General features: G+C 39.2%; 1 protein-coding gene across 5 annotated transcripts in view; it reads right to left on the bottom strand.

The window, feature by feature from the left end:
• The window catches only part of WDR7 (WD repeat domain 7), a 359,332-nt gene that overhangs the window by 4,883 nt on the left and 329,606 nt on the right, over window positions 1–24,843 (bottom strand). For all 5 annotated transcript variants that reach the window (XR_005600425.1, XM_039544674.1, XM_039544673.1 and 2 more), the window contains one exon: window positions 5,126–5,230. Coding sequence is in view for 4 of the 5 variants with exons in the window: in XM_039544674.1 (XP_039400608.1) it covers window positions 5,126–5,230 (105 nt within the window). In the remaining variant the exon portion in view is untranslated. The remainder of the gene's footprint in view (window positions 1–5,125; window positions 5,231–24,843) is intronic.

Here is a 24,843-nt window from a genome sequence, read left to right as displayed (position 1 = left end):
CAGATTTTTGTCTCAAATCCCTAAATGGCCCCTCAGGGATTGCACTCACAACCCTGGGTTTAGCAGGCCAGTGCTCAAACCACTGAGCTATCTCTCCCCTTTCCCCTCCCGCCATGTGCTTATACAATTTGTGGATGACCCCAAGCCGGGAGGGATCACAAGCACTTGGAGGCCAGGATTAGAATTCAAAACAACCTTGACAAATTAGAGAACGAGAGAGTTGTCTGAAATCAACAAGATGACATTCAGTAAAGATAAGTGCAAATACTTCACTTAGGAAGGAAAAATCAAATGCACAACTACAAAATGGGGACTAGCTGGCTAGGTGGTAGTACTGTTGAAAAGGATCTGGGAATTATAGTGGATCAAAATCTGAACATGAGTCAATAATGTGATGCAGTTGCAAAAAAGTCAAATATCATTCTGGGGTGTATTATCAGGAGTGTCATATGTAAGACATGGGATGTAACTGTCCTGTTCTATTTGACACCGGTGAGGCCCGGACTGGAGTACTGTGTCCAATTCTGCCACCACACTTTAGGAAAGAGATGAATAAATTGTAGAAGAGCAACAAAAATGACAAAAGGTTTAGAAAACCTGATGTATGAGAAAAGTTTTTTTTTTAAAAAACCCTGGGTTTGTTAGGCTTGAGAAAAGAAGAATATGGAGGGAGAAGGATCTGATAGTCTTCAGATATGTTAAAAGCTATTATAAAGAGGTCGGTAATCAACTGTTCCCCATGTCCACTCAAGGTAGGACAAGAAGTAATGGGCTTAATCTGCAACAAGGGAGATATTAGGAAAAACTTTCTAACTCAAAGTAGTTGAGAGCTCTGGAACAGGCTTCCAGGGAGGGTGTGGAATCCCCACAATTAGAGGTTTTTAAGAACCGATTGGACACACACTTGTTCGGGATGGTCTAGGTTTACTTGGTCCTGCCTCTGTGCAGGAGGGCTGGACTTGATGACCTCTCAAGATGTCTTCCAGCCCTACATTTCTATGATTCTGTGATAATCTTTCAAAAAACAACAACAAAAGCTTCACCCTCTTTCTGGTATTTATATCAACAAAATATTAAGAGACGAAACCTTTAAAGATATCTGTTGATCTATATTCTTTGAAAAAATGGCTAATATTTTTGAATGATATTTTGTTATATGTTTTAAAAACAAGAAAAACTCCCTCAAAAACGTCCATTCTCTTAAATGCTCCAATACTCTTGAAAGCCTCCCCATATAAAAATGCATTAGGATGCTAGGATTTCTATACAATAGGTAGATGATGGTCCAGCTGTATACCTAGGATGGGGCACATGAAACTGGGCAAATCTTAGGACATTTAAGATGTGTTATTGCTGACACCATGTTCTGAATTCTGATCAGTACAAAATATAAGCCATTACTTTTTCTAGTCCTTCTCAGCAGCAGAATGGTGTCAGAGAGTGTAAATCATGGCATCTCTAGCAGGGAGCATGCAAGCACCACTGACATTTTCACAATTTAAATCATCTTGAGTAATAACCCTTTTAAGATGACTAATGTTACTGATTTCCCTGCATTAATAATAGTGCCGAATAGAACACAGAGGGGAAAAAAATCACTAGTGCACGAGGTCACATTTTAAAACTAAATGCATAGGTACATTTAACTCTTTATGTAAAAGCCAGCTTAACATAGATGGATTTACACACAGTAAAATCTGGCAATTCACATTTTTAAACCTGTGCCTGAGTTTGAAGTTTTTTTTAAGTGAGGTCCCTTTTCGGTGATTCTATGTAAAAGATCAAAATCAATAAGCCTGATTGTTTTCCCAGGTAGTTAAACTAAGTATATGTACTGATGGTTGAACATTTTTACTGTTTTTATTCACTATTTCAGAAAGCACAATATGTGATGGATAATAATTCAGTACATTTTGTGGCATATACTGTATTACTGAATGACATACAGAAAATTGTGGAAAATTAAAAAAAACATTAACTAATGTCTGCAGGCATACTGGGTCCAATCTTGTAGTCTTACTGCTGGCAAAACTCCCACTGTCTTCGATGGGTATTTTGCCTGCATGAACTGATAACTATTATTTAAGTTTATAATTTAAAAACACTTTTACATCCTTTGGCCATTTGAGTTGGTTTTCCTAATTTAAATGCATATGTTTTAAAACTCTTAATGACATGTAAGGTACAGGTGAATGTTAATTTCTTAAAAATATGAATGGAAACTAAATGTAAAGCAATTAATACCCCAATACATTAATGCCAATTTCTTTTTCTTTTTGAATTACATATGAATTGATTGCACAAGAAAGCTAGGGACAGGTTATGCATAAATGAGGGTAGCGCTGTACACATTTCCCCATCCAGCTTTGCCAACAAACCTTTATCTTGACTTGTTATTTCCTTCCTTTTGTCTCTTGGGTTCTGCCAGTCATGCTAAACTGAGTGCTGATGTTTTGCTATGATCAAAGGGGAACTAAACTGCAACTTTATAAGGGGAACTAAACTGCAATCCTTTATATTGGTGATCTGAAATGGAATTTGAACTCTTAGCTCCAGAGGAAAAAAGGGATCTAGCAACCCAAATCTACCCCATCACCTAGCCCAACTGCAAAGTCTTTTAAGGAAAAAAAAAGTCTAAAGAGATAAGGCTCAACTTTGCATAGGGATCTGTTCTTGTGCCCTTTGCAGGATAAAAAAAAAACATAAGAAAGAAAAAGATTGTTCAAACTATTAATTTAAACTCAAAAGGGTAGGGATGTTGTCATCCTGCTTTTTATAAAGTGCACAGTTCACTTTTGGCCCTAAATAATATAAATATATTAACAATAATAAGAATTTTGATTAAAATACTGAGATCAAATTCTAAAGCCTTAGCATAAACATTAATTTAAAGGAAATAAAAACAAACAAACAAAAAACCCGAAACACCTGCTTATAGGGCCTACTCACTAAGTGCAGGCTCTTATTTGGTCAACCATCAATGTACCCTTACATCTACAAGACATCAATACAAGCTATGAAAGTATGGGTATTTTATTAAGAATATAGTATTAGTCCATGAAGTTCCAAACTTAAGAATGTTCTCGAGTTACCTAGAGGTGACACATTTTTAGTGTGCACATGAACAAAAAACACAGTACAAACTCCTCGCTTAACGTTGTAGTTATATTCCTGAAAAATGCTACTTTAAGTGAAACAATGTTAGGTGAATCCAATTTCCCCATAAGAATTAATGTAAATAGGGCGGTTAAGTTCCAGGGAAATTTTTTTTTGCCAGACAAACGACTACACACACACACACACACACACACACACACAGTACAAGTTTTAAACAAACAATTTAATACTGTACACAGCAATGATGATTGTGAAGCTTGTTGAGGTGGTGGAGTCAGAGGGTGGGATATTTCCCAGGGAATGCCTTACTGTTAAATGATGAACTAGCACTCAGCTGAGCCCTCAAGGGTTAACACATTGTTGTTAATGTAGCCTCACACTCTACAAGGCAGCACGGATGGAGGGAGGGGAGACAGCATGGCAGAGAGAGACAGAGACACACACCCTGTGTGTGAGACAGAGATATGTGCATTGCCCCTTTAAGTACGCTGACCGCACTCTAAGTACATTGCCTTTTTAAGTAGATCCGCAAGTTGAGACAGCAGCTGCTGCCAGCAAGCTCCCTCCATCCTGAGCTCTGTTGTGTTGTTCCTCCCCCGCACTGCTCTGTGGAGATGGGGTAAAGGACCGGGGGGTGGCAGAAGCAGGAGGAGGGGGACACCCTGACATTAGCAACCCTCCTTCCCGCCTTGCACGGTAAGTAGGTGGTTCCTGGGAGCAGCTCCAAGGCAGAGGGCAGGAGCAGCACATGGCAGTGGGGGGAGGGACAGCTGAACTGCCTGGCAATTGATAGCCTGCTGGGCGGCTGCTGCACAGAGAACTTAGGGGAGCTGATAGGGGGCTTCCGGTCGACCCTGGTTCCAAGCCCCCACCAGCTAGCTCCAACGGGCTGCTCTTTCTGCAAGCAGTGGACAAAGCAGGCGGCTGCCAAACAATGTTATAAGGGAGCATTGCGCAACTTTAAACAAGCCTGTTCTCTAATTGATCAGCGATGTAACGATGAAACAACGTTAATGGGGACAACTTAAGTGAGGAGTTACTGTAATACTCACCTTACGTTTAAAAATAGTAATACAAAGGTATATATTATTATGTATGTAGGAGGATTGGTAATCACAGACATCATCAGAGATATAAAATGCAAACAGAGGACGGTGGTCTAATGGATAGGGTGTTAGCTTCCTGGAACTCAAGGATCCAGGTTCAATTCAATGCCATGCCACAACCTTCCTTATTAAAGTTGTGTGGTCTCTGTGTACCTCAGTTCTTCATTTGTAAATGGGAATAATAGTACTTCCCTCTTTCACAGATGTGTTGTGAGGATATTATATATATAAAAAATTGTGAGATGCTCATATAATACTACAGTAATGGGCAATCTACCAGCACCTAAGATAGACAGAGGTCCATACTGCAAGGAGCTTATCTGTTAACACACACATTTTTATTCAACATATATATTTATACAAGTTATAATCTACTTATACAGACAACAGGAGTGAAGAAATTTGTCAAAATGTTACCCTAAGTAACTAAGGAGCCTAAGTCTAATGTTTAAGTGATTTAGGCACTCAGGGGGGCCTAAATACTATTGATTTTCAATGGTACTTAAACTCCTACGGGCCTATGTCACTTTTGAAAATTTTACCCTTTATCAGCATGCCTGTGTGAGAGCATCACAGACAGCATGTGAAAAAGAACTAGTGGGGCACTAAAATAAGGGGAAGCAAGAGAAGAATCAGTGGGGAGATATAGCTCTGTATACAGATTGTCCAAAATGACAGCACCGATGTTGTGGTTTCAGCTTTAAGTTTTGGAATTTCCTGAGTTTTGGAATGCTTGTTATTTCAGCTATAACGATACATTTTTTTCCTTTGTCAGAGGTTACACTAGTACGGAATAACATTTTTAACGAAGATCCAAAAAGTTGACTACAAATGCCAAAACTCAACCCCATTTACAATACTAGCATCGCATATATCTCTTCGCCTTTTGTGTGTATTCTTACCTGCCAAAAGGAGATGTGACTGTCTGTGTTGGAATAAGTGGCAAGGTACCGTCCATCAGGAGCAAAAGCCACAGCCGTTATTGGCCCTTTATGGCCATGGATAGTCTAACAAAGAGGAAAAAATGTAGTTTAGAAGATTAATTACTCAGCACCATTGCGGTGCCACACAGACACAAACTGAACACAAAGAGAACAGCGTGTGTATCTGTAGAAATGACTTATAAATATAGGTCATAATTGTCAGTCAAAACAAAGTATAGTGAAGAGATCATAGTTTGGCAAACTGGAAACCAAATATAATTTCATTCTTTCATAAATGAGAGTGAATTTAGTGATAGGGGAAGGTAGCGCTGTGACAGCCTGGGAGGCAGAAGGCCTCTCTCTGTGTGTTCTCAGCACAGGTACAGCGTGTACAGCAGCAGCTGAAGCTTCCCCATGCTACTCCATTGTTGTACATCAGTCCTAAACTAGATACAACAGTAATAAAGTCTCCATGCCATCCCTGCTTTCTCTGCTGAGACTGTTAACAATGATGCCAATTGTGGTGGTTTTGCATACAAGTACGAGACCATTGTCCATTTTCAGCGATTCTGAAGAAATGTTCTGATAGAATAGTAGAAAAAGGTTCAGACTTTCAAAATTACGACCTTAACTAGAAGAAAAGGGAATTATTCTTCTCTTGGTTATTTGTACTAATAGTGCTAAACTCTTGGTTTAAAATGTCAGGCATGAAATTCAGAAGCTGACTGTTCAGAAACCTTTGGTGGAACAATTTAAAGCATTTACTTGCCAACCTTCATCTGCTGGGAAGGTGATTATCATAGAATCTCAGGGTTGGAAGGGGCCTCAGGAGGTTATACCTATACCTGTTATGTTTTGTGGTCAAAATGGAACTGGCAGTTAGGGAATGACATCCCATCTATAGCTTTACAGTCACATGATCAGCGATTCTTTCTTGTTACCCAGCTTCCAAATCTTATGCCTTATGTTTGAAACCTCAGAGAATTTTTCACCCGTGTCTTGTAAATCTTTGGAGACTGCTAAATTCCAATGAATCTGCAGATATTATTTTTGCATAGGCCCCCAACATTTTCTCCACCCCTGCATAAATATGTGCTATCAAGGATACAGCAGCCTCTTGTGGCAGCTGGTCCAGAGAAATAATGTGGATCCTCATAGCTATTCAGTGAAGATCTCTCCTGACTATTGCCAGGGGTTCCAGTTGCTGCGTTATGTCAAATTAGGAACTAGATGATAGCAAATTAGGGACCACCACTTCCAGTATTACAATCACAGACTCCATCCTGCTTGATTATTATATGTGGACATTAGGTTCAGGGCTGTGACCTTTGGAGAGGCCCATAGCATACTGAATACATTTCCTGTTGTCCTAACAATGATTATTTACAGGTTGACTCACATTCTGCCAGCTAGTATACACCTTCAAAGGCGGTGTGCGAGAGGGAAGTCTCTCTCATTGGGTTTCATTTCTGTTAGCCACAGAAAAAAGAACCACCATGTGCAGTTTTCTCTCATTTGAAGAAATGGCAAATGGGACATTGGGGAGAGAAGATGCAATCAAGAATTTTTCTCAAATAGGGTGAGGGTTGTTAAATGATTCTCATGTAATCCGAATAGGAGCACCCTGCTCGTCTTTCATGATTAGAAGTTAACCTCTTTCTCCCTGATCCTTAATGCCAGGTACTCTTTAAAAACCAAACCAAACCATGCCTTTGACCATGATTGGTGCTTATATTTTTTCTTCCTATCTTGGGCTGCCAGTGGTAGTTATCACTGCTCTTCAGGGGACCACAGAACTTCAGGAGTGGAGAGGCCCATAGCAAGATGTTGGGAGGTTATTTGCATGAGATCTCCTCTTGGTGCACAGTTTCTTTGACCTCTGTGTAGCAGAACTGACCTTTTCTCCACCTGCTGTGAAGTCAGTATCCATGAATGGCTTTCGACTATTTATATGGCTCAAAAAGCTTCATGGATAAGATAAGATAGAAAAGGACCCTATGTTTATCTACCATAATTAAACAAATGTAAATCAGAGGACGCAGAAGGAAAAAATTAATTTAAAATAAAATGAAATAATTAAATTACTGGACCAGAGAGTCTCTGCACAACATTAACATGACACATTTTTACAGTGGGAGTTTATCATCCCAGGGTAGCAGTAACTCAAGGAAAGAACATATGACATGATATATTTAAATTTGAAATGTCACCATAAAATTCATTATAACCATTACAATGACAGCAATCAATATTTTTGAAGCTTACAGACAGTAAGCACACTCCATTCTCTGTTACGTGAAACAAGAAAGGTGCTATTTGGAGGAACATGTGATAACATTACAATAACAAATGAGAAAAATGCTCAAGACTAAATTTTCAAGCAAGCCCCAGAAACTACACCTGCGAAGTTTGACAGCGTGCCACCTTGTACACAGAAAAACCTCCACTTGCTCTCAGAATGGGTATTCCTGCTATTACAATACATGTTTTGCTTTGGCACCTACGTGCTTGCTTGAATACGTTTTTAGAAATCACTCTCTCTCAGCAGGTCTCCTGACATCAGCAAATGAAAACATATTTGCTGGTCACTGCAAAGGAAAATCTTCATTCTCACAAGTATACAAAATAGGTTGATTTCAGAGCCATCAAATCACAGAATCACAGAAATGTAGGGCTGGAAGGATCCTCAAGAGGTCATCTGATCCAGCCTCCTATGCTGAGGTAGGACCAAGTATACCTAGACCATTCTTGGCAGGTGTTACAAATCATCCACATTCTCTACAGGCAAGTCTTGTCCTCTAACTACTTTCCCACACCATGAGCCTTGAGCCTCTGCAGGGGGGAGAATGGTGCCCGGGGCCAGTGCAGTTTAGTAAAGTCTGAAATGCTCGAAACCTACCCCTCCACTTTATTCACGTACCAAGAGGAGAGGAGAATAATCAGGAAAACAGAGACAGAATCGGGAACGGGAGGAGTGTGTGTGCGCGTGTGTGGAACACATTCTCAATTTGTAACCAACTGAAATTTTCTTAACGCAACTGTTTTGGGGGGCCAGAATTTAGAACTTTAGGGACCACAGGGTGGACAGCGCTGCATTAGACCTGATCTGAGCCTGTTTTCCTTGCATGTTTAAAACTCCCAGTGACATCACTGAGCATTTTGGATGCTCAAGGGGTGCAGGATCAAGGACAGGACAAAAGGTTCTATAAGAATGAAAAGAACTATATAAGAGCTATGTATTAATTATTAATTATATATTATTATTATTATTAATTTATAAGCATGGCATCTCCACATGCTAAATCTCCTAAACTTTGGCCAGAAAAAGCCTCCCCCGCCCTCTGTCTCTCAAATTCAGCAAAGCAATACCAGAGTCCCAACAAGGAATCTATTTTTGTGTAAATTTGTACTTAGGCCATTTTCCTATCTAATTGTCCCAAAGACCACGAGAGATCATTTGAAGCCTCTAGAATCTGTTATGTACATTCTTATTTACAAAAATGTTGAAACCCATCAAATATCCAGACAGAGCACCAAAACCATTCAAGTCAATGTAAACTTAGGCGTGTGATTTTAGTCAACATTTCTGTTTTAAATATTTTGACAATTTCTTTTCAATGTGCTAATAACCTCTCAGCCTATAAAATTGAATTAAATAATTTTACAAACAAATCTCTTGCCAACTTGCAGATTTTAAATCAAATCAAAGCCATTTGTCAGGTATCTTAACAAAATATGGCTTTAATTGAATTGCTTTTTAAAGAAGAATACTTAGGTTAAAAAAATCAGTTTTAAATTGCATGTCTAAAATATTTACTTAGGAGTTTATTGTTAAGTGGGAGTAATAATTCTTTTATGGGCAAACTAACCTGTCAAACTAAGTTGTTTTTATTATGTAAATTCTTGCATGGCCTGAACTTTGTTCTACTTGACTACCTTACAATAACAGAACTTGATATTTTTAACATCTTTTCTATTTTTGGTGAATTTAGTGCTCATACTGAAAAATCTACAAATAATGGAAAATGCATAATTAAGTCTTAAAATACATAGGATTTTATTTTAGAATTTCAAGTTTCTAATATTTAAAAAGGTATTTAGGTTTAAAAAGTAAAAAGACTTATGACTGCCAAAAACTACAGTACACATCTCCCAGCAAAGCACATACTTGGCATGTTTTAGCGTCACTTGCCCTTCTGAAAACGGGAAAGCTCTTGGGATGCACAGGCTTGCAGCACTGTTCCTTTCCTACTGATTGACATCATCATTTATGTCCAAACTTGATTAAATTAGCAGCATGCAATTAAAATCTTTTGGACAACTGCCATAAAAATGTTAATTAAAAGTTCCAACCTTTTGTAGCAGATGAAATGTAAAGGAATTATTTAAAAGACATAATACTCAACCACTAGTGGCACGTAACATTTTCTCACATATACTTTAAACCAGCGGTTCTCAAACTTTAGCAAGGTGAGAACCCCCATTTTGATTTATAATTTTTTGCAGACCCCCAAGCTCCTCCGTCAGCCCCAGGCACCACCCCCACTCCACTCCTTCCCCCAACGCCCCACCCATCCGCTCCCCCGTCCACTGAGCGTGTCCCATCCCCACTCCTCCACCACCCTCCCAGTACCTCCTGGACGCCAGGGAACAGCTGCTCAGCAGCATGCAGGAGGCACTGGGAAGGTGGGAGGGAGGAGGAGGAGTTGAGGGAGGGAAGGGGAGGAGTTGATGAGCAGGGCCGGTGGACCCCCCTGGAGTGCCCTCGGGTCCACGGACCCCAGTTTGAGAAACATTGCTTTAAACTATAACCTGTAAACTGCGCAGCAATAGATATACAATTCACAAACAGTTGTAATGAAATATATTTTATGTAAACCCATACAACCAAAGATCTTTCTAAGGCCTAGTCTGGATTCCTAACTTGGGTGAAACTCCAATTGACTTCAACATTACAATCACATCCATCATCTTCTACCTAAAGCAAAAACCTATACGCAATTTTTATGTGCACAAGACCCAGAGTCAGGAGCCTTGGATTCTACTCCTGTTCCTGCCACTGACTTGCTGTGTGACCTTTAGAAAATCACAACTCTCTGTATCTCAGATTCCCCAGCTGTAAATTTGGGGTCATGATGCTTATTCATCTTCGTAAAGCACTTTGAAATCTATGTATAAGCATTATTTTAAATTTCAAACAGGAGCACTATCTTTCACTTGCATGAAAAGCTAAATACTTTTTGTGTAGCTTTACTTGGGCCAAATTCACAGCTGATGTATTACTTAATATTTACATTAGGCAGTGTCTGGAGTTCTAAGCAAAACTGGGGCTCCCTTGTGCTCGATGTCGCACCCTACCTGAAGATCTCACAATCTGAGAAGGCAAGTGACATCAAAAATACTTGGCAAAAACAGATCCAGTTTTTAAATATATCTATAAACAACTGTCATTTTTTGTGATAATTATGAATATTTAAATCATTATGAATTGACTGATTTCTTATAGGCATCACTGCTAAATTATTCTTAAGGAGAGATCTGTAGTACAGAATGATAGCATTATGGATCAGTTAGGAGAGAACATTCCACACTCAAGAACAGGATGGAAGAAGTCATGAAAATATTTGCATGAGAAGCTGACAAAGGGTCAGACAAAACTGGCATTGTTGGTAAAGTGTAGGAGATGATACTGGTACAATAAGAGATAAGAGTAGTCAAATAAAGAGGGGCAGAATTGTGAAGGGTCTTGAAAGGTAGGACAAGAAGTTTGAACTTGGTTCGGTGAAACAAGGGCAGCCAGTGAGATAAAAAGTTAATTCAGTAGAACCTCAAAGATACAAACACACCAGAGTTATGGACTGACCGGTCAACTGGACACCATGTGAAGTAACCAATCAGGCAGCAGCGGATACCAAAAAAACAAAAAAACAAAAAAACACAGCAAACACTGTACTGTACTGTGCCTGTATTGCATCTTAAAGGCAGGCACATCTGGGCTGCCTGTCCCCAACCCATCCGCACGGCACCCACTTACATCTAGGAGTGAAGACGCTGGGACTGCCAGCCCAGGGCAGCTGGCAGAGCAGGAGCAGCACTGGGTCTGCGCTGCTTTCACCCCTGCCTCTCTCCCCTCCCACTGTTTTCACCTACCTCCCCCGGCTGGGAGCGGGACAAGCTTGCAGTCTGACCCAGGGAAAGAAGCTGCCTGCCAGGAAGCTGCTGGCACTGAGGAGGGAGCTGCTGGAATCTGGCTTGGAACTGGAGCCCAAACTGCACTTTGTTCACAGTTACGAACATTTCAGAGTTACGGACAACCTCCATTCCTGAGGTGTCTGGAACTCTGAGGTTCTACTGTATGATCAAAGCAACCTGTAAGGAAGATGATCTTAGCAGTTGCTTTTGTATGGGCAGAATGAAGTGGTGGTTCAGGGATCCTGGAGAAGAGGTAACAATACGTAAGGTGAGAGATTCTGGATTAAAGTTCGCCCATCTAGACAGATATTTTAGAAATATTACGGAAGTGGGAAGGTTTAGATACCACCGGAGTATACAGGGCAAGAAAGGATGGTATTGACGATGGCTCCCAAGTTGCAGCCCCAAGAAACATCTTCAAGTTTGGATGCCTAAACTGATGCAACTAAACCAATATTCAAAAGTGCTGTGCCTGAGTACCTACAGAACTTAATGACTTCAGTGGGAGCTGTAGATGATCAGTGCTTCTGAAAACCAGGCCACTAAAGGCCTGACGCTGCACCATGTAAGTAAATGGGAGTTTGCCACTGACGTCAATAAACTCAGGCTCAAGCCATTAGGTGGTTAAAAACAGATTTATTTCCTGAGTTTAGGAAAACCTGTTTGAAAAACTTGGCATAAGTGCCTATACAACTAATTTTGAAAATATCTTTTTCCTATTATTGTGCAATAAAAATACTAGAATTAGAAATGCACAACCATTTAAACTATTTTCTGAAAAATATGCACAGTATAATTATTGTTTCTGCACCGAGAGCCTCTGTGCTGTATCAGGCTAAAACTTGGCATTAAATGGCAACATTATAATCTCCCTAATGAGAACTGGGTTTGTACCATTATAACTTGAATTACAATAGGAAGATGCACCCTATAATTGATGGTGGGAAAGTACAGTAGCTTACGTGACAATAGAAAGTAAGATATACTGCACTTACAAGAGGTCGTGTATTAAGAATCTATTGTAATATTTTCTTACTGTACATCATGTACAAGATGTGTCGACTTAAGCAAACCCTTGTGCCTTTAATGTAATCTCTATTGCTTAATGATAAGGAAAACTAAAAGGCCAATTAATTATATGATTCAATATTTAGACCATCAAACTCTTTAGCACTTAACAAGCAATTAATATGTGTCAATGAAAAATGTTTTGGTAATACAAAGGTGAAAATCAATAGCACTAGCGTACTTGTTGCACTCTTTACCACTGACAATTTATCCAAATAACTACAGTCCTTAAGGGAGCCACATCACTCTGATGTTTTAATTTATGTACTTTCCTAGCTGACGTTAATCCTTTAAAACACAGATTTACCTTTTCCATGGGTTATTCAATGTGCATTTGGCAATGCTCACCCTTTTATTTACTTGTCAGGTAAATAAGCATATCACAAAATCTATGTAGCTCAATCAGAAGCATTTTATTTGAACCAATGTTCTTGCTTTTTAGGCTTGGCTGGCCAGCCGAGGCAATTTTATTGCTGTGCTAAAGGCTACCTGGAAGGATGTGCGCCTCTGCTGCTTCCATAAGGAAGTGCATGATAAAATGTTTGTTTAGTTTTTTTACCTTTTGGATTACATTCAAAATGGCTAGGTTTTCTGCTTGGAATTAGTTACTGAATTTATGGAAAAATCGAATATATGTGCATATAACAGTGGCACTGGTTTAGGGATACGGTTTATTTTGAACAAGAAATACGGTGGGACAAAGTGCAGCTGTTTGTAGCATCCCTCTGCCCAACCGATTGATTTTTTTTTCTTCCCCTAAATGGGGGATGCTCTTGGGAGACTATTTGACTTCTGCACCTGCCTGTGTTGCTGTACTGAAGCACATCATATATGGAAACTAGGAACAATCTATTTCAAGGTCTAATATTTCCCAAACTCTACACTGAAGTAAGTCGTCCTGTCAAAGGTAAATATCTGTGCTAAGTGTTGAATTCCACTGCAGCAATATTCCAAAGTATTTTATTTTAATCAGCAGTTAAAAAAAGTATTTTAAATACAGAACTGGATATTAATGTAACTACTGCACCGCTGCAGAAACATACATTTATTACCACCACCACCACCACCACCACCATTATGGATATCTACTCCCAAAACTCTGTAGGTATATGAACAGAAAGGAAATGAAGATATTGCGTTATCAAAGAAAGCAACATACCCAAATGTATCACACAGAAGTATTATAATCCCAGCACATACATAATAAAAGTCTGGAAACCTAGCCTTGAACTGTGCCATCTATGTGCTTTGACCAAATATTAAGCAGGAAGAGATTAGACAGCCTCCTGTCCCCCGAGAACATGCTGTCTACTGCTTGTAGCTTGGAAAGTTAGGCAGTTCCAGGGCTCCACTTTCACCAAAGGAGATAGAGCAAATCAATCCTGGTTATTTGCACATTAAAAATTAGAAGTCTTTGAAGCTCTCTCATTAACAACCAGCCAGTGACACTGATTTTGGGGGCAAATCCTCTTGAGCAGTGTAGCGGGGTAGTCATCCCGCTTAGGTCCAGAGGGGTTAAAAACAGCCCTGGGAGGGGGCTGTGGCTGGAGAAAGCAGCTTTTAGGTTGGGCTGATTGGGGGAAGTGGCTGCAGCTGGGGCCACACCCCAAACAGACTCAGCTGGCCCTATAAAGGCAGAGAAGCCAGGGGCAGACAGACAGTCTTTCTCTGTTTGTAGAGGGAGAAGGGCCTGGCTGTAGGGAGCTAGAGGCAGGGTACCTGTGTGGAGCAGGGCTGGGGAAAGGCAGAAGAGCCGGGGAGCTCCAGCCTGGAAAGCCCCAGGCTGCGGCCTAGCATTGGGCTAACAGGTACTGGGGTTGCAGAGGGCAGCCCAGGGGTAGGCAAAGGCAGCAGGTCCAAACCCAACCTTGCCAGTGATGAGTAGGCTGATACTGCAGTCTGCCCCAGGGCGTGGGGGGCTAGATGATGACTGGCAGTAGCCTTATACTGAGGCAAGGTGGGGATAGTGGGTGGGGGTTCCCATGGGAGGGGGAGACCCTGAGAGAAAGGGGTTAAATGCCAGGGGCAGCACCCCAACTAACAGGGCACTGGGGCCCAGGGAGGGATACGGGGGCCAAACAGTAGTGGATCACCGGCCTGCAGAGGGCGCTCTGGGCTGGAAATCGAGCTAATTCCCTGAGAGGCCAGCAGGAGGCGCCGCGGCGGTGAGTCCAGGCGCTTACAAGCAGTCATGTTGATGTGCTCTGCAACAGCAGCAATATACATCTGTTTTTCAATGGTACACTAAATAAAACACATTACAATAACAATGCAGTCTAAGTCACAATTGCATGGTTCACTATACCAAAGCCCATGTCTGGAAGAGTGAGACACAATCTCTTGACACGTTGGTGATGATAAAGGACACCTGACCTCCATGAAAACCTCAGCTTGCATAAAAACTTGGTTCACTTTGCAGTAAAAAAAATACCCCCAAATCTACAGCATACCTAATCAATAAAGAAGGCTGCATCAAACAAGCAAGATCCTCTAGATCAGTGGTTATCAACCTTTGCTATATCATGACCCCATATTACAAAAAAAAGTTTGGGGACTTCCCTCTCCCATCTAGCCATAAAGAAAGAAAGGGTGGTGGAGATCCGCCTATACTTGTCTGTAAATCCCTCCAGAGGTCTTCCCATTCTGGTGCAGAGCCAATGCATGAGATACTTCCATACCACACAAGCCATACCAAATAATCTTATCTGACACTTCAACCAGCAGTCTCCATTATGTCCCAGCTGAATTGTAATGTGAATGCAAAGCACTGAGAACAGAAACCAAACCCATAAAGAGTTTTGAAAGTCAAAGCCAATCCTTGGAATTGCACTAAAAATGCATTGGAAAACCAGAAAACCTATGGAGCACAAATACAATATGCTCTTTGTGTGAAGCACTGTTAAATAAGCAGATGGATGCATTTTGTAGTAGCTGAAGTTTCTCAGTTATGAGGTGTAGCCTTATACAGACTGCACTGCATTACTGCAATTTGAAGGTGACGAAAGCATGGGCAATGATGGTGATGTCTGTATAAGATAGGAAAGGTCACAACTTGTAGCCCCAATTAACAAGGAAAACAAAAGTTTTGGCTAAAACTGCTATCTGGCCATTCTGAAACAATCCAGGAGCCAACAAGATTCCTAGATGACTAAAACAAAGGTGTATAGGTAAGTGTCAACAGCATACTACAGCCTAAATAAATGATTTCACTATCCCCTCAGAAGCCTCACCCGCACATTGCTATTTACATAGATCATCAGAAGTGGATCAAATAATGCCCTTTATTGTTAACTGGTGATATTTATTCGAATCAGTATGACAAACAGATCCCATAATTTAAGATTATTGTCAATGTCATTTAAATTGGTATGGTGTAAAAGAAAAGACAGTCACCCAAGATACATTAACTCCTATTTTAGATCACTGTCTTGTAGTCATCAACTAGAGCTGCTATGGCCAAGCAGCAGTGAAAATTGCTAGGCCCACTGCATATTTTTCTTCTCTTGGTGGATCATCTGTAGAAGTAGCACACATCTGTGTAATAGCACTCTTGTAGTGGTCTCTAGCACGCTGAACCTGTTTTATTACCCAACTCCTTGTATTTCTACAGATTTCTGCCCAATTTTCTATCATTTCAGAATACATAATTTAATTCACTGGTAACTTACACCCTTATATTTACTTATGATTTATACCTACAATTGACTGGCATATCTGGATCTACAAAACATGGTTTAGGAAGTAATCAATACTCCATTATGGAATTGACCTCTGATTTCAAATAGTAGCTTGCTGTAGCTGTGTCTGATTAAGATTAGCCCATAGTTTAAAGATTCCTGTGATCCAGAAGATCTTTATAGATCACTAGTATAGTGTTATAGCACACCCCCACACTAACTTTGCACAGCTTTCTAAATGCAACACTACTAACTTGTGGTGTTATTGTCAACAAATATTTTTACATGTAAAATACTAAAAAAACAAACACAAAAACAAAAAACACAAGCCCATAAGTATGGTGGATTTTGAGTAATGCAAAACTTAAGAATTCTGTGTTCCAGCTTCTCCCCCGCCCCCATGCAACTGAAAAGCAATTTACAACTAAGGGCCCTATCTTCTGCTATATCTAGAGCCTTCAGCCCTGATTTACAAACTCATTCTCTGCCTTCAAATCCTTCCTCAAAATTCACTTATTTTGGGTATTCCACTAACACCACAGGTGTCAGTCACCATTGCCATTTCTGCACATGATCATGACTGTATTGTAAGAAAAACAAAAAAACCCAAAAGAATGCAACAAAATAACTTGAATGTTCAATACATTAAGTTCCCATAGAAGAAACTTGAAAGGTTCTCTTTTCCCCTTGTCCCACCTATAATTCTGTCACTCCACAATCATCCTCTAACCCTTGATTCCCATCTTCTCTGTACTGTATTTCTTAAAAAGGGGATTTTGGGGTTTAGGTTTTTAAAATATCTAATCTGTAAAACATTCTCCATCCATGTGCCATTACAGTATATAAACAATAATAATAGTCTGATATAATTAAGTTTGACGCCTTTGTTTTAAGAATGCTCACTTTCTACAGATATTCTATTTCTCTCTTCTTTGCTTATCTCTAGTAAATTCTGCCTTTCTGGTTCTCTCACTTGCCTTTCAAAACACATACCAAAGTGTCAAATTTTCTTACAGCGTGTTATGTGTTTAGATACACATTTTATAGTGTGAAACAATCAAAAGTACATATTAAAATTAAACAGTTTTATGTATAAAGACAGATGTTAAAATAATTTCACATTTTGTTGCTGCTCCTAAAAAATAATTTTTTTTCTCAAAAATGTCTAAATGTGAATTTCAAAAATAATTCAAAATCCTTATTCAACAAACATTTATGTTCAGCTATTTTAACATATTTTCACTAAAAAAAGTCAAAATCTAAAGACATTCTTAGTAATTAAACTGGTATGTTCATTCAAATAATGCTGGCACTTGCAATAAAAATTGAGTACTATACCAGCAAAAAAGAAAAAAACATATTTGCCTTTTATTTTTTAATTCATATTCTGCCTGTCCTTCAAACAGCTTTTCAGTAATAATATCAAGATAAAGTCAAAGCACATGTACTAAAGAATTTAACTTAATAAAACATAACAACTTTTAGTCTTCTGGTAATATAATTTTGTATCAACCATTCAGCATCAACAATTACTTAGTATTAAAATGCGAATTGTATGATTTGACAGCCAGCATTCAATGAGAGCACAAAGTGACCTTGAACAGCAGTGTATAAAAATACATTTATCACTGAAATGGCATGCTGGCTGTCAGTCAATATATGCCTCTCATTTGTTAGGAGGTTCTCCTGCTGTGATTCCCTCATTACAATTTGCTTTTACTTCCTGGGCAAATGACAACCAGAAAATGAGGCAGCTTCTATCTTGACCAAACTTAATCCAGAAAAAAATAGATGACAGCTGCAGCCAACCAAGTGTTACAGGATGTTTTACACAATGTTTCTAAATTGTACTGCTATATATCCTTAATGCTACAAACTATTAAATAGGATAGCCAAGGAATCAGCCTCATTGTCTCTAAAACCATCACATTTTATTAAGTTATGCATGGTGATCTGCAAAAATCAATCCCGCTTATTTTTCAAACAAACCAGATGTTTACAAACATTTGATTTACATTCTGCTTTAAGAAACATACCGTTTCCCCCCCCAGTTTAAGATACTTCAGATGACACCATCAAAATTCATATAGCAATTAACTTCCCCTATACATATGGAATGGTTATGCCCAGATGACAATATTAATCTTTTCATGCATGCAGTTACTAGTTTATCTAGATGTTTTTAATACCGTACCAATCATCATATAATCTGAGCACTAGTATGTAATGGATTCTTGCTACTGAAGTTTAATCTTCCCACTGCAATTATTGTTTTAAAGGAATTCCAAACAGCTGATTGGTTAAATGTTACGCTATAGTTATTATTTTAAATTATTTTCTTAAAGGTGCAGTATATGCCATACATATATGGTCCAGAAGAGGAAATAAAGCATTTATATGATTTTAATTTTTTTTAAAATATTCTTCTTTTGTAATATGCAAAGTAAAATATAATGAACGTACATACATAGTGTAATAAAGTAACAAAAGGGGTATATAAATATGCATATAAACAATGACGATTAATTCAGAAAGTGCATAAAATCCACATCACAGGGCAAATTATAACTCCTGAATTTACATGTGCTAACTGCTATAATTCATTGCAAAGTACTGGTTCTTGAACCACAAATCCCATAAGATCAATGTTCGATAGGTGGGATGATGATTGGGTTGATATCCTAGCTCTAGAGAGCACTTTACACAAAGAAAAAACTTTGAACATTTTCCAAAAACATAATGTGGAACAGAATCACCATTTATTAGTAAGACTTTATCTAACCAACTTTCAACATGCAAATCATATTCTTAATGGGAATAGCTGCATAAGTGCTAGAAATAAATAAAATTAGGAAGCGTTAAATAATATTAATTCACTCAAATAATGTCATTCCAGATTCATTAAGAGATTACATTACAAAGGAGCATAGAACACAAATAAAAGGCAACAGTATGCTATCAAACTAGAGTACCAACAGCTTTTTTGGAAATAGATCTAATTTGATTCTAATTTGAATGGCAATATACCTACCGTAGTTAATTAAATAATTTACAGGAAGTTTGGAGTAAAAATTCTCCCAACACTATTCTATTTCTCTTTGTTTAAAATATCTTTGGTAAAGTTCAATGCACATTTTTTCCTGGGGAGGCTACTGAATTTTACTATTATTTTGGTACAAATTTAGGGTAGCACTGCATCGGCATTGTGGTGACATAGTATCACATTAGTGATTTCCTAATGTCAGAGGATAACCACTTTCAGTAACAAAAAAACAAAGAAGAGGTACATGTACCCTAATAGTATACACATTTTGACAATAACAGCACCACAAGCAAACTCCTCCCCTCCAAAGAAAAAAAATCAAACAAAAACAGCAAAAGAAACTCATAACTCACTCATATTAAAAAATTATAATCCTTTGATCTAATCTGATTGGAACAATGGATTGTGACTAAAAGATTCAATAAAATCCTTAAAATAAAAATGGAGAACATGGGAAGAAAACTTTTGTTATTAAACTGACTTCTGATGGAGACAACATGGAAGAATTATATAATTTATTCAAGAACTCTGTATAAATTTTCCAGTTTTCAAGATATGAACTTTTTAAAATGAAGAGCAGTGATATAAAGAAACAATTCTATGCTTAAGTAACATTATATAGCTTACGATGTCAAAGACAGACATCATAGAATTACTGTAGAATCTCTTTAATTGGGACACTCTTGCAGCGAGTTTAGCATCCTAAAGGAGCAGCTGTGCTGATTAAGAGAAAAAGCTATTACAAAATAAAGTCTGATTAGATTTAATATGAAAAATTACTGTACTGAAAAACACACGCTATAAATATAGTCTCATTGTGTATAAATACACACACTTACCCCTTTTTCCTCTTTTTAAAATAAAAATGATTTTAAAATAATTATAAACATTTAAAATAATTTCCTGCATTTCACCTGCCTTACTTCTTTTAGTCTCTGGTTAACCTCTGTAACCAAAGACTGGCATTTATAATTTCACACCTATTTAACAACAGGACTACTCACTGAGGTAAAAGAAGAAGAATTTGGCCCTAAACATTAAAGAACATTTAGTCCTTTGGCACTGACCAAATGTTCTTCTAAAGCCAAATTTTTGCTAACGCTTTCCTATTTAAGCAGCAGTCATTGCAATGTGCAATCAGTTCTGAAGGGTAAATTGGGTTCCCAAGAAATGTTCCAATGAATTGACTATTTCTTTTAATCAAAGTGTATTTGCTTATGACACCATTTGGACTCAGGGAGCAGTCTGACTGGCTAAAGTTTGTTCTTAAGATCCCACTGTGAGGTCAAGGTAACTAGTCACTTGAATGAGGAAGGCAGAAATTGACCCTAAATATTATTTTATTGTTGTTGAAATGAAATTTCCCCCCCCCAACTTTAATAATAAAACCCTTTGAAGAAAAAATGTAGGGTACATAACTAAAATAGCATCATCTATGTACTTTGAACACTGGAGGGTATTTAACCTTTGACTTCATGAACACCAGTGCATAGGGAACATGCACAAATCAACAGCTCACAGAAGTACAAGCTTTGAACAAAAGCTTTCACTAATGCACACAAAGTAGGAAAAAGCCATCAAATCACCCTTCCCTACCAGCATATCGGGGTTTTGGGGCTTAATTATCCTCTCAGAGGCTTGTTGTGCCCTAAGCATTCTGCCCATGGCCCTGGAAAAAACGTGCGATGCCACAGTTTGTGGAATTATGCGTTCTGATTCACACTTTGCTCCCTGCTCCCCCTCTAACAACCTTTGTCTTGATTCCCAGGCCTTTACCAAGCTTGTACTTAAATTCTAATCCTTTACCATTCTTCTTTCCTTGACCATTCTCTTCCAAGAGGTTACAAAATTGGACATTAGGGGGCTGAAACTTTCAAAATCACTAGAGAGATTTGGAAGCCCATTTCTCATTAGCTTTAAACAGCCTTGGAAATCTCAACCTAGGAGCTCAATCCCGCAAAGAGTAATTCACGCTTTTGTATACTCATTTATAATCTCGCTGGTGTTTTATGTGGAAAATTGTAAACCAGGTTTTTAGTCCTTTTTGAGTTGATTTATAAATTCTAAGCTTTAAGTCCAACACAGACATGTGTAGCTGAATGAAAACAGCAATAGTAGGAGGCTATGTGGGGGGAATAAGCATAGGTAAATATCTAATTCTTTGCAGGATTCAGGCCTGGAATTGCTGCTAGAATGCTTGATTAGGAGCAATACCTGCAAAAATTCTCAGAAGCTGACAGGGTGTTCAGGATCTAATGGAAGAAGTGCTACCCAGAATCTACTGACCCCTACTGGGACAGTATGCCACCATGTTGTCGCAGGAGGTGGTATTAAATCATGGCATTGGAACTGTAGCATACTTATAATGACCCCTCCCCCCCTTTTTTTAATCCCACTATTCCTTTTCAGGTGACATATTCCTTTATTTCTCTTTTGTCTGAGGTCTGTCTCCAGCATTTGTCACTACTGAACAATGGCAGCAAGAATAAATGAAGCAGGCAAGTGTATGCCCACTTGCTATAATGTAGTGCTTCTGTGGTTAAAGGGGTATGCATGTGAACATATTTACAGCAGTACAGTGCTCAGCCATGTTAGAAATATGAAATGCTCTACACAGATATATCTAAAAAGGCCAACTCCTTCTGGCAACTCTTTCCTAACCTTAAATATACTATTTAAATGTGAAAGCAAATTAGATGCAGATTTTATTTTTGCATTTTTTAAAAAGTATTTGGTTGCTCCTACTTTTCAAAATCAATGAAAACTCTCTACCACTTTGATGTGACCACACATCACAACTGCAGCTTGTTTATAGAGATAGATCCACTAACAGCGGTGTCATAAGGAGCACACACGTTCTTGAATTCATGGTCAATACCATACAAGCTGCTCTTACATTGCACAGTTCACATACATTAACATGTCCCAAGGCATTTTACAATCTATAAAAAAATAACCCAAAATGCAAAACCTCAAATAAACTAGATAAGCCCTGGGGGGTTGGGAAGTGTATGTGTGGGAAAGGATTTTGAGACTAGCCTTAAAAATGCATCTAAGCATTCCGAAACTTATTCCCCCCTAGCAAAACCAGTACTAATTATTCACACAACTGTTGTGCAATACATAAGGAAATCTAATTAATAATGATAAATAATAATATTTGGCACATTATAGACTCATAGACTTTAAGGTCAGAAGGGACCACTATGATCATCTAGTCTGACCTCCTGCACAATGAAGGCCACAGAATCTCACCCACCCACTCCTGTAACAAACCCCTAACCTTTGTCTGAGTTATTGAAGTCCATTATATATAAGGCTTTACATTTTCAGAGCAATAAACAAATATTAACTGATCAATAATTATTCAATAGTTAAAAAATAAGTAGCAAGAAACAATAGGTAAACACCTTTTTCTGATTTTAAGCCCTTTTATTAAAAATGCTCTGGATACAGATTTTCTTTGCTCATTGTTAATTACTATTTCAATTACCTTTGAATTGTACTTTGATATCCAGACTAAAAGGTTTAGTTTCATTGTAGCTTCTCTAAGTACTTCTATATCCTCTGCTGACATGTCAATTTCTAACTTCTCACAGCAGTATGCTCAGTGAATCACAAACAGATGTCCCAATGCCACCTGGGGAATGCACAGGGGGAATTTTTCCTTTTCCATAGCAGTGGAAGCATACCAGTGTCATAAAAGGCTATACTTCATCAAGATTCTAGCTTGATGAGTTCTTTCCAATCTGTTAAACATAATTATTAACAAGATATTCCAGAGGCAAGGAAATAACTATGCACATTAGAGCAAGGAAAAATGGTCCTAGGGTAATGATTCTTCTTCATACTTGCCCTTGCCTCATGAGCCATCTAGTGTGGCTAGAATTGTGGAAGATGCTGCTATCAGAAAAAAAATATTGGTAAGAAATTCCTTGTTTTGCAGGAAAGAAGCATCACTTCTTGGGGAAGGAGGAATTCACCTTAGGAAGAAAGGATTCTGGGTATCCAGAGCACCACACTGTCCTCATGGAGGCTCTTGTGCAGATAAGGCTGCCAGCTCCAACATTTGCCTGACAGATGTGGCAACTACTAAGAAACAAGTCTACTGGATAAATAAAAAGCTGACACTGAAGTCAAAGGCTTGAAGGGATGGCTTGTCAAAGCCCTCAAAACTAGTGGAAGGTCCCATTTTGTAAGGAGTGGCCTGACCAATGGTCTGGCTAGTTGGATGGCTTGAAGGAATCTGGCTACCCATGTGACAAATGCTGGAGACAGACCTCAGACAAAAGAGAAATAAAGGAGTATGTCACCGGGGGAGCCTGAGGATCCTGTGAATAGCATGGTACTAAGAGCTGACACCTGATACACGATACTGGGCTGAAGGGTTCCAACTGTGCCTTCTTGGAGAAAAACCGGAATAGCTGGAATTCCAGGATCTCTAGGATTTGCATTATGCTCTAGCCATCAGTTGTAGAATCTGGAGCAGACAGAGGAGTATGCTTTTATTGTCAATACCCTCCTAGATGAAAGCAATGTCTTGAGTCTGGAGGACAGACTGATTCTAGCATTTCAGTCTCAATAGGCTGTTAGTTGAAGCTGTTTTGTGTCTAGATGTAGAAGGGCACCTTGCAAGAGGATATCCAATCTCTACGGAAGCTGGACTGGGGGTTCCGGTTTCAGCACTATCAGGTCTAAGAATTAAGGTCTCTATGGCCAACGGAGCGTTATAAGAATTACTGTTGCCTCATCTCATCTCATCTCCAATAGAAGAAAGGATGGAAATGTATACAGTAGGTCCTGAGGTGAAGTGTATGATAAGGCATCTGTCCCCAGGGCTCTGGAGTCTGAAGTATTTTGGCCTTTTTGTAGTTGTATGATTTGCAAATGGGTCAACTGAAGGGAGCCCAAACATCTGAACAATCAGATCGAAAACCTCTTGATTCAGGCACCACTCAGAGTTGTTGATCCTGCACGTGATGAGCCAATCTGGCTTGGTTCAGATCACCTTTAATGTGGATCACTCTCATTATTTCCAGTGCTTCAGACTCCTTGTTCCCCCTGGCTGTTTAAATAGGTGACTGCAGTCATATTGTCTGACTGAACAAGGATGTGGTTCCCCGTTATGGTTGGCTGGAACCTTTGCAGAGTTAACTTGACCACTCTCAGTGTAGGTTTACACTTACCTTCCGGGTCGACGCGGTGAGTTCGACTTCTCGGAGTTCGAACTATCGCGTCTGATCTAGACGCGATAGTTCGAACTCCGGAAGCGCTGCGGTCGACTCCGGTACTCCACCACTGCAAACGGCGGTGGCGGAGTCAACGGGGGAGCCGCGGAGTTCGACCCCGCCGTGTCTGGACGGGTGAGTAGGTCGAACTAGGGTACTTCGAATTCAGCTACGCTATTCATGTAGCTGAATTTGCGTACCCTAGTTCGACCCCCCTTCTTAGTGTAGACCAGGCCTCAGTCCTAGGAGTTTTATGCTGTGAGCCTTTTCCTTCTGGCTCCAGAGAGCCTAGGTGGTTTGGGTCTCCAGGTGAGCCTTCCCAGCCCTCCAGACTCACGTTGGTTGTGAGGACTGAAAGATTTGGAAGGTGGGTGACTGGATGAAGAACGCATTGGGTGGACCCCACAGCTTGATGGAGTATCCTAGCTTATATTGCCCTTACCCATTTTCTGTGGTCAGTGAAAACCATTCCTCTGCATTTTGGTGGGG

This window comes from Mauremys reevesii, linkage group 6 (assembly GCF_016161935.1).
Source record: "Mauremys reevesii isolate NIE-2019 linkage group 6, ASM1616193v1, whole genome shotgun sequence".
In the NCBI taxonomy this organism is placed as follows: Eukaryota; Metazoa; Chordata; order Testudines; family Geoemydidae; genus Mauremys; species Mauremys reevesii.
This window is presented reverse-complemented; position numbering and strand designations above follow the sequence as displayed.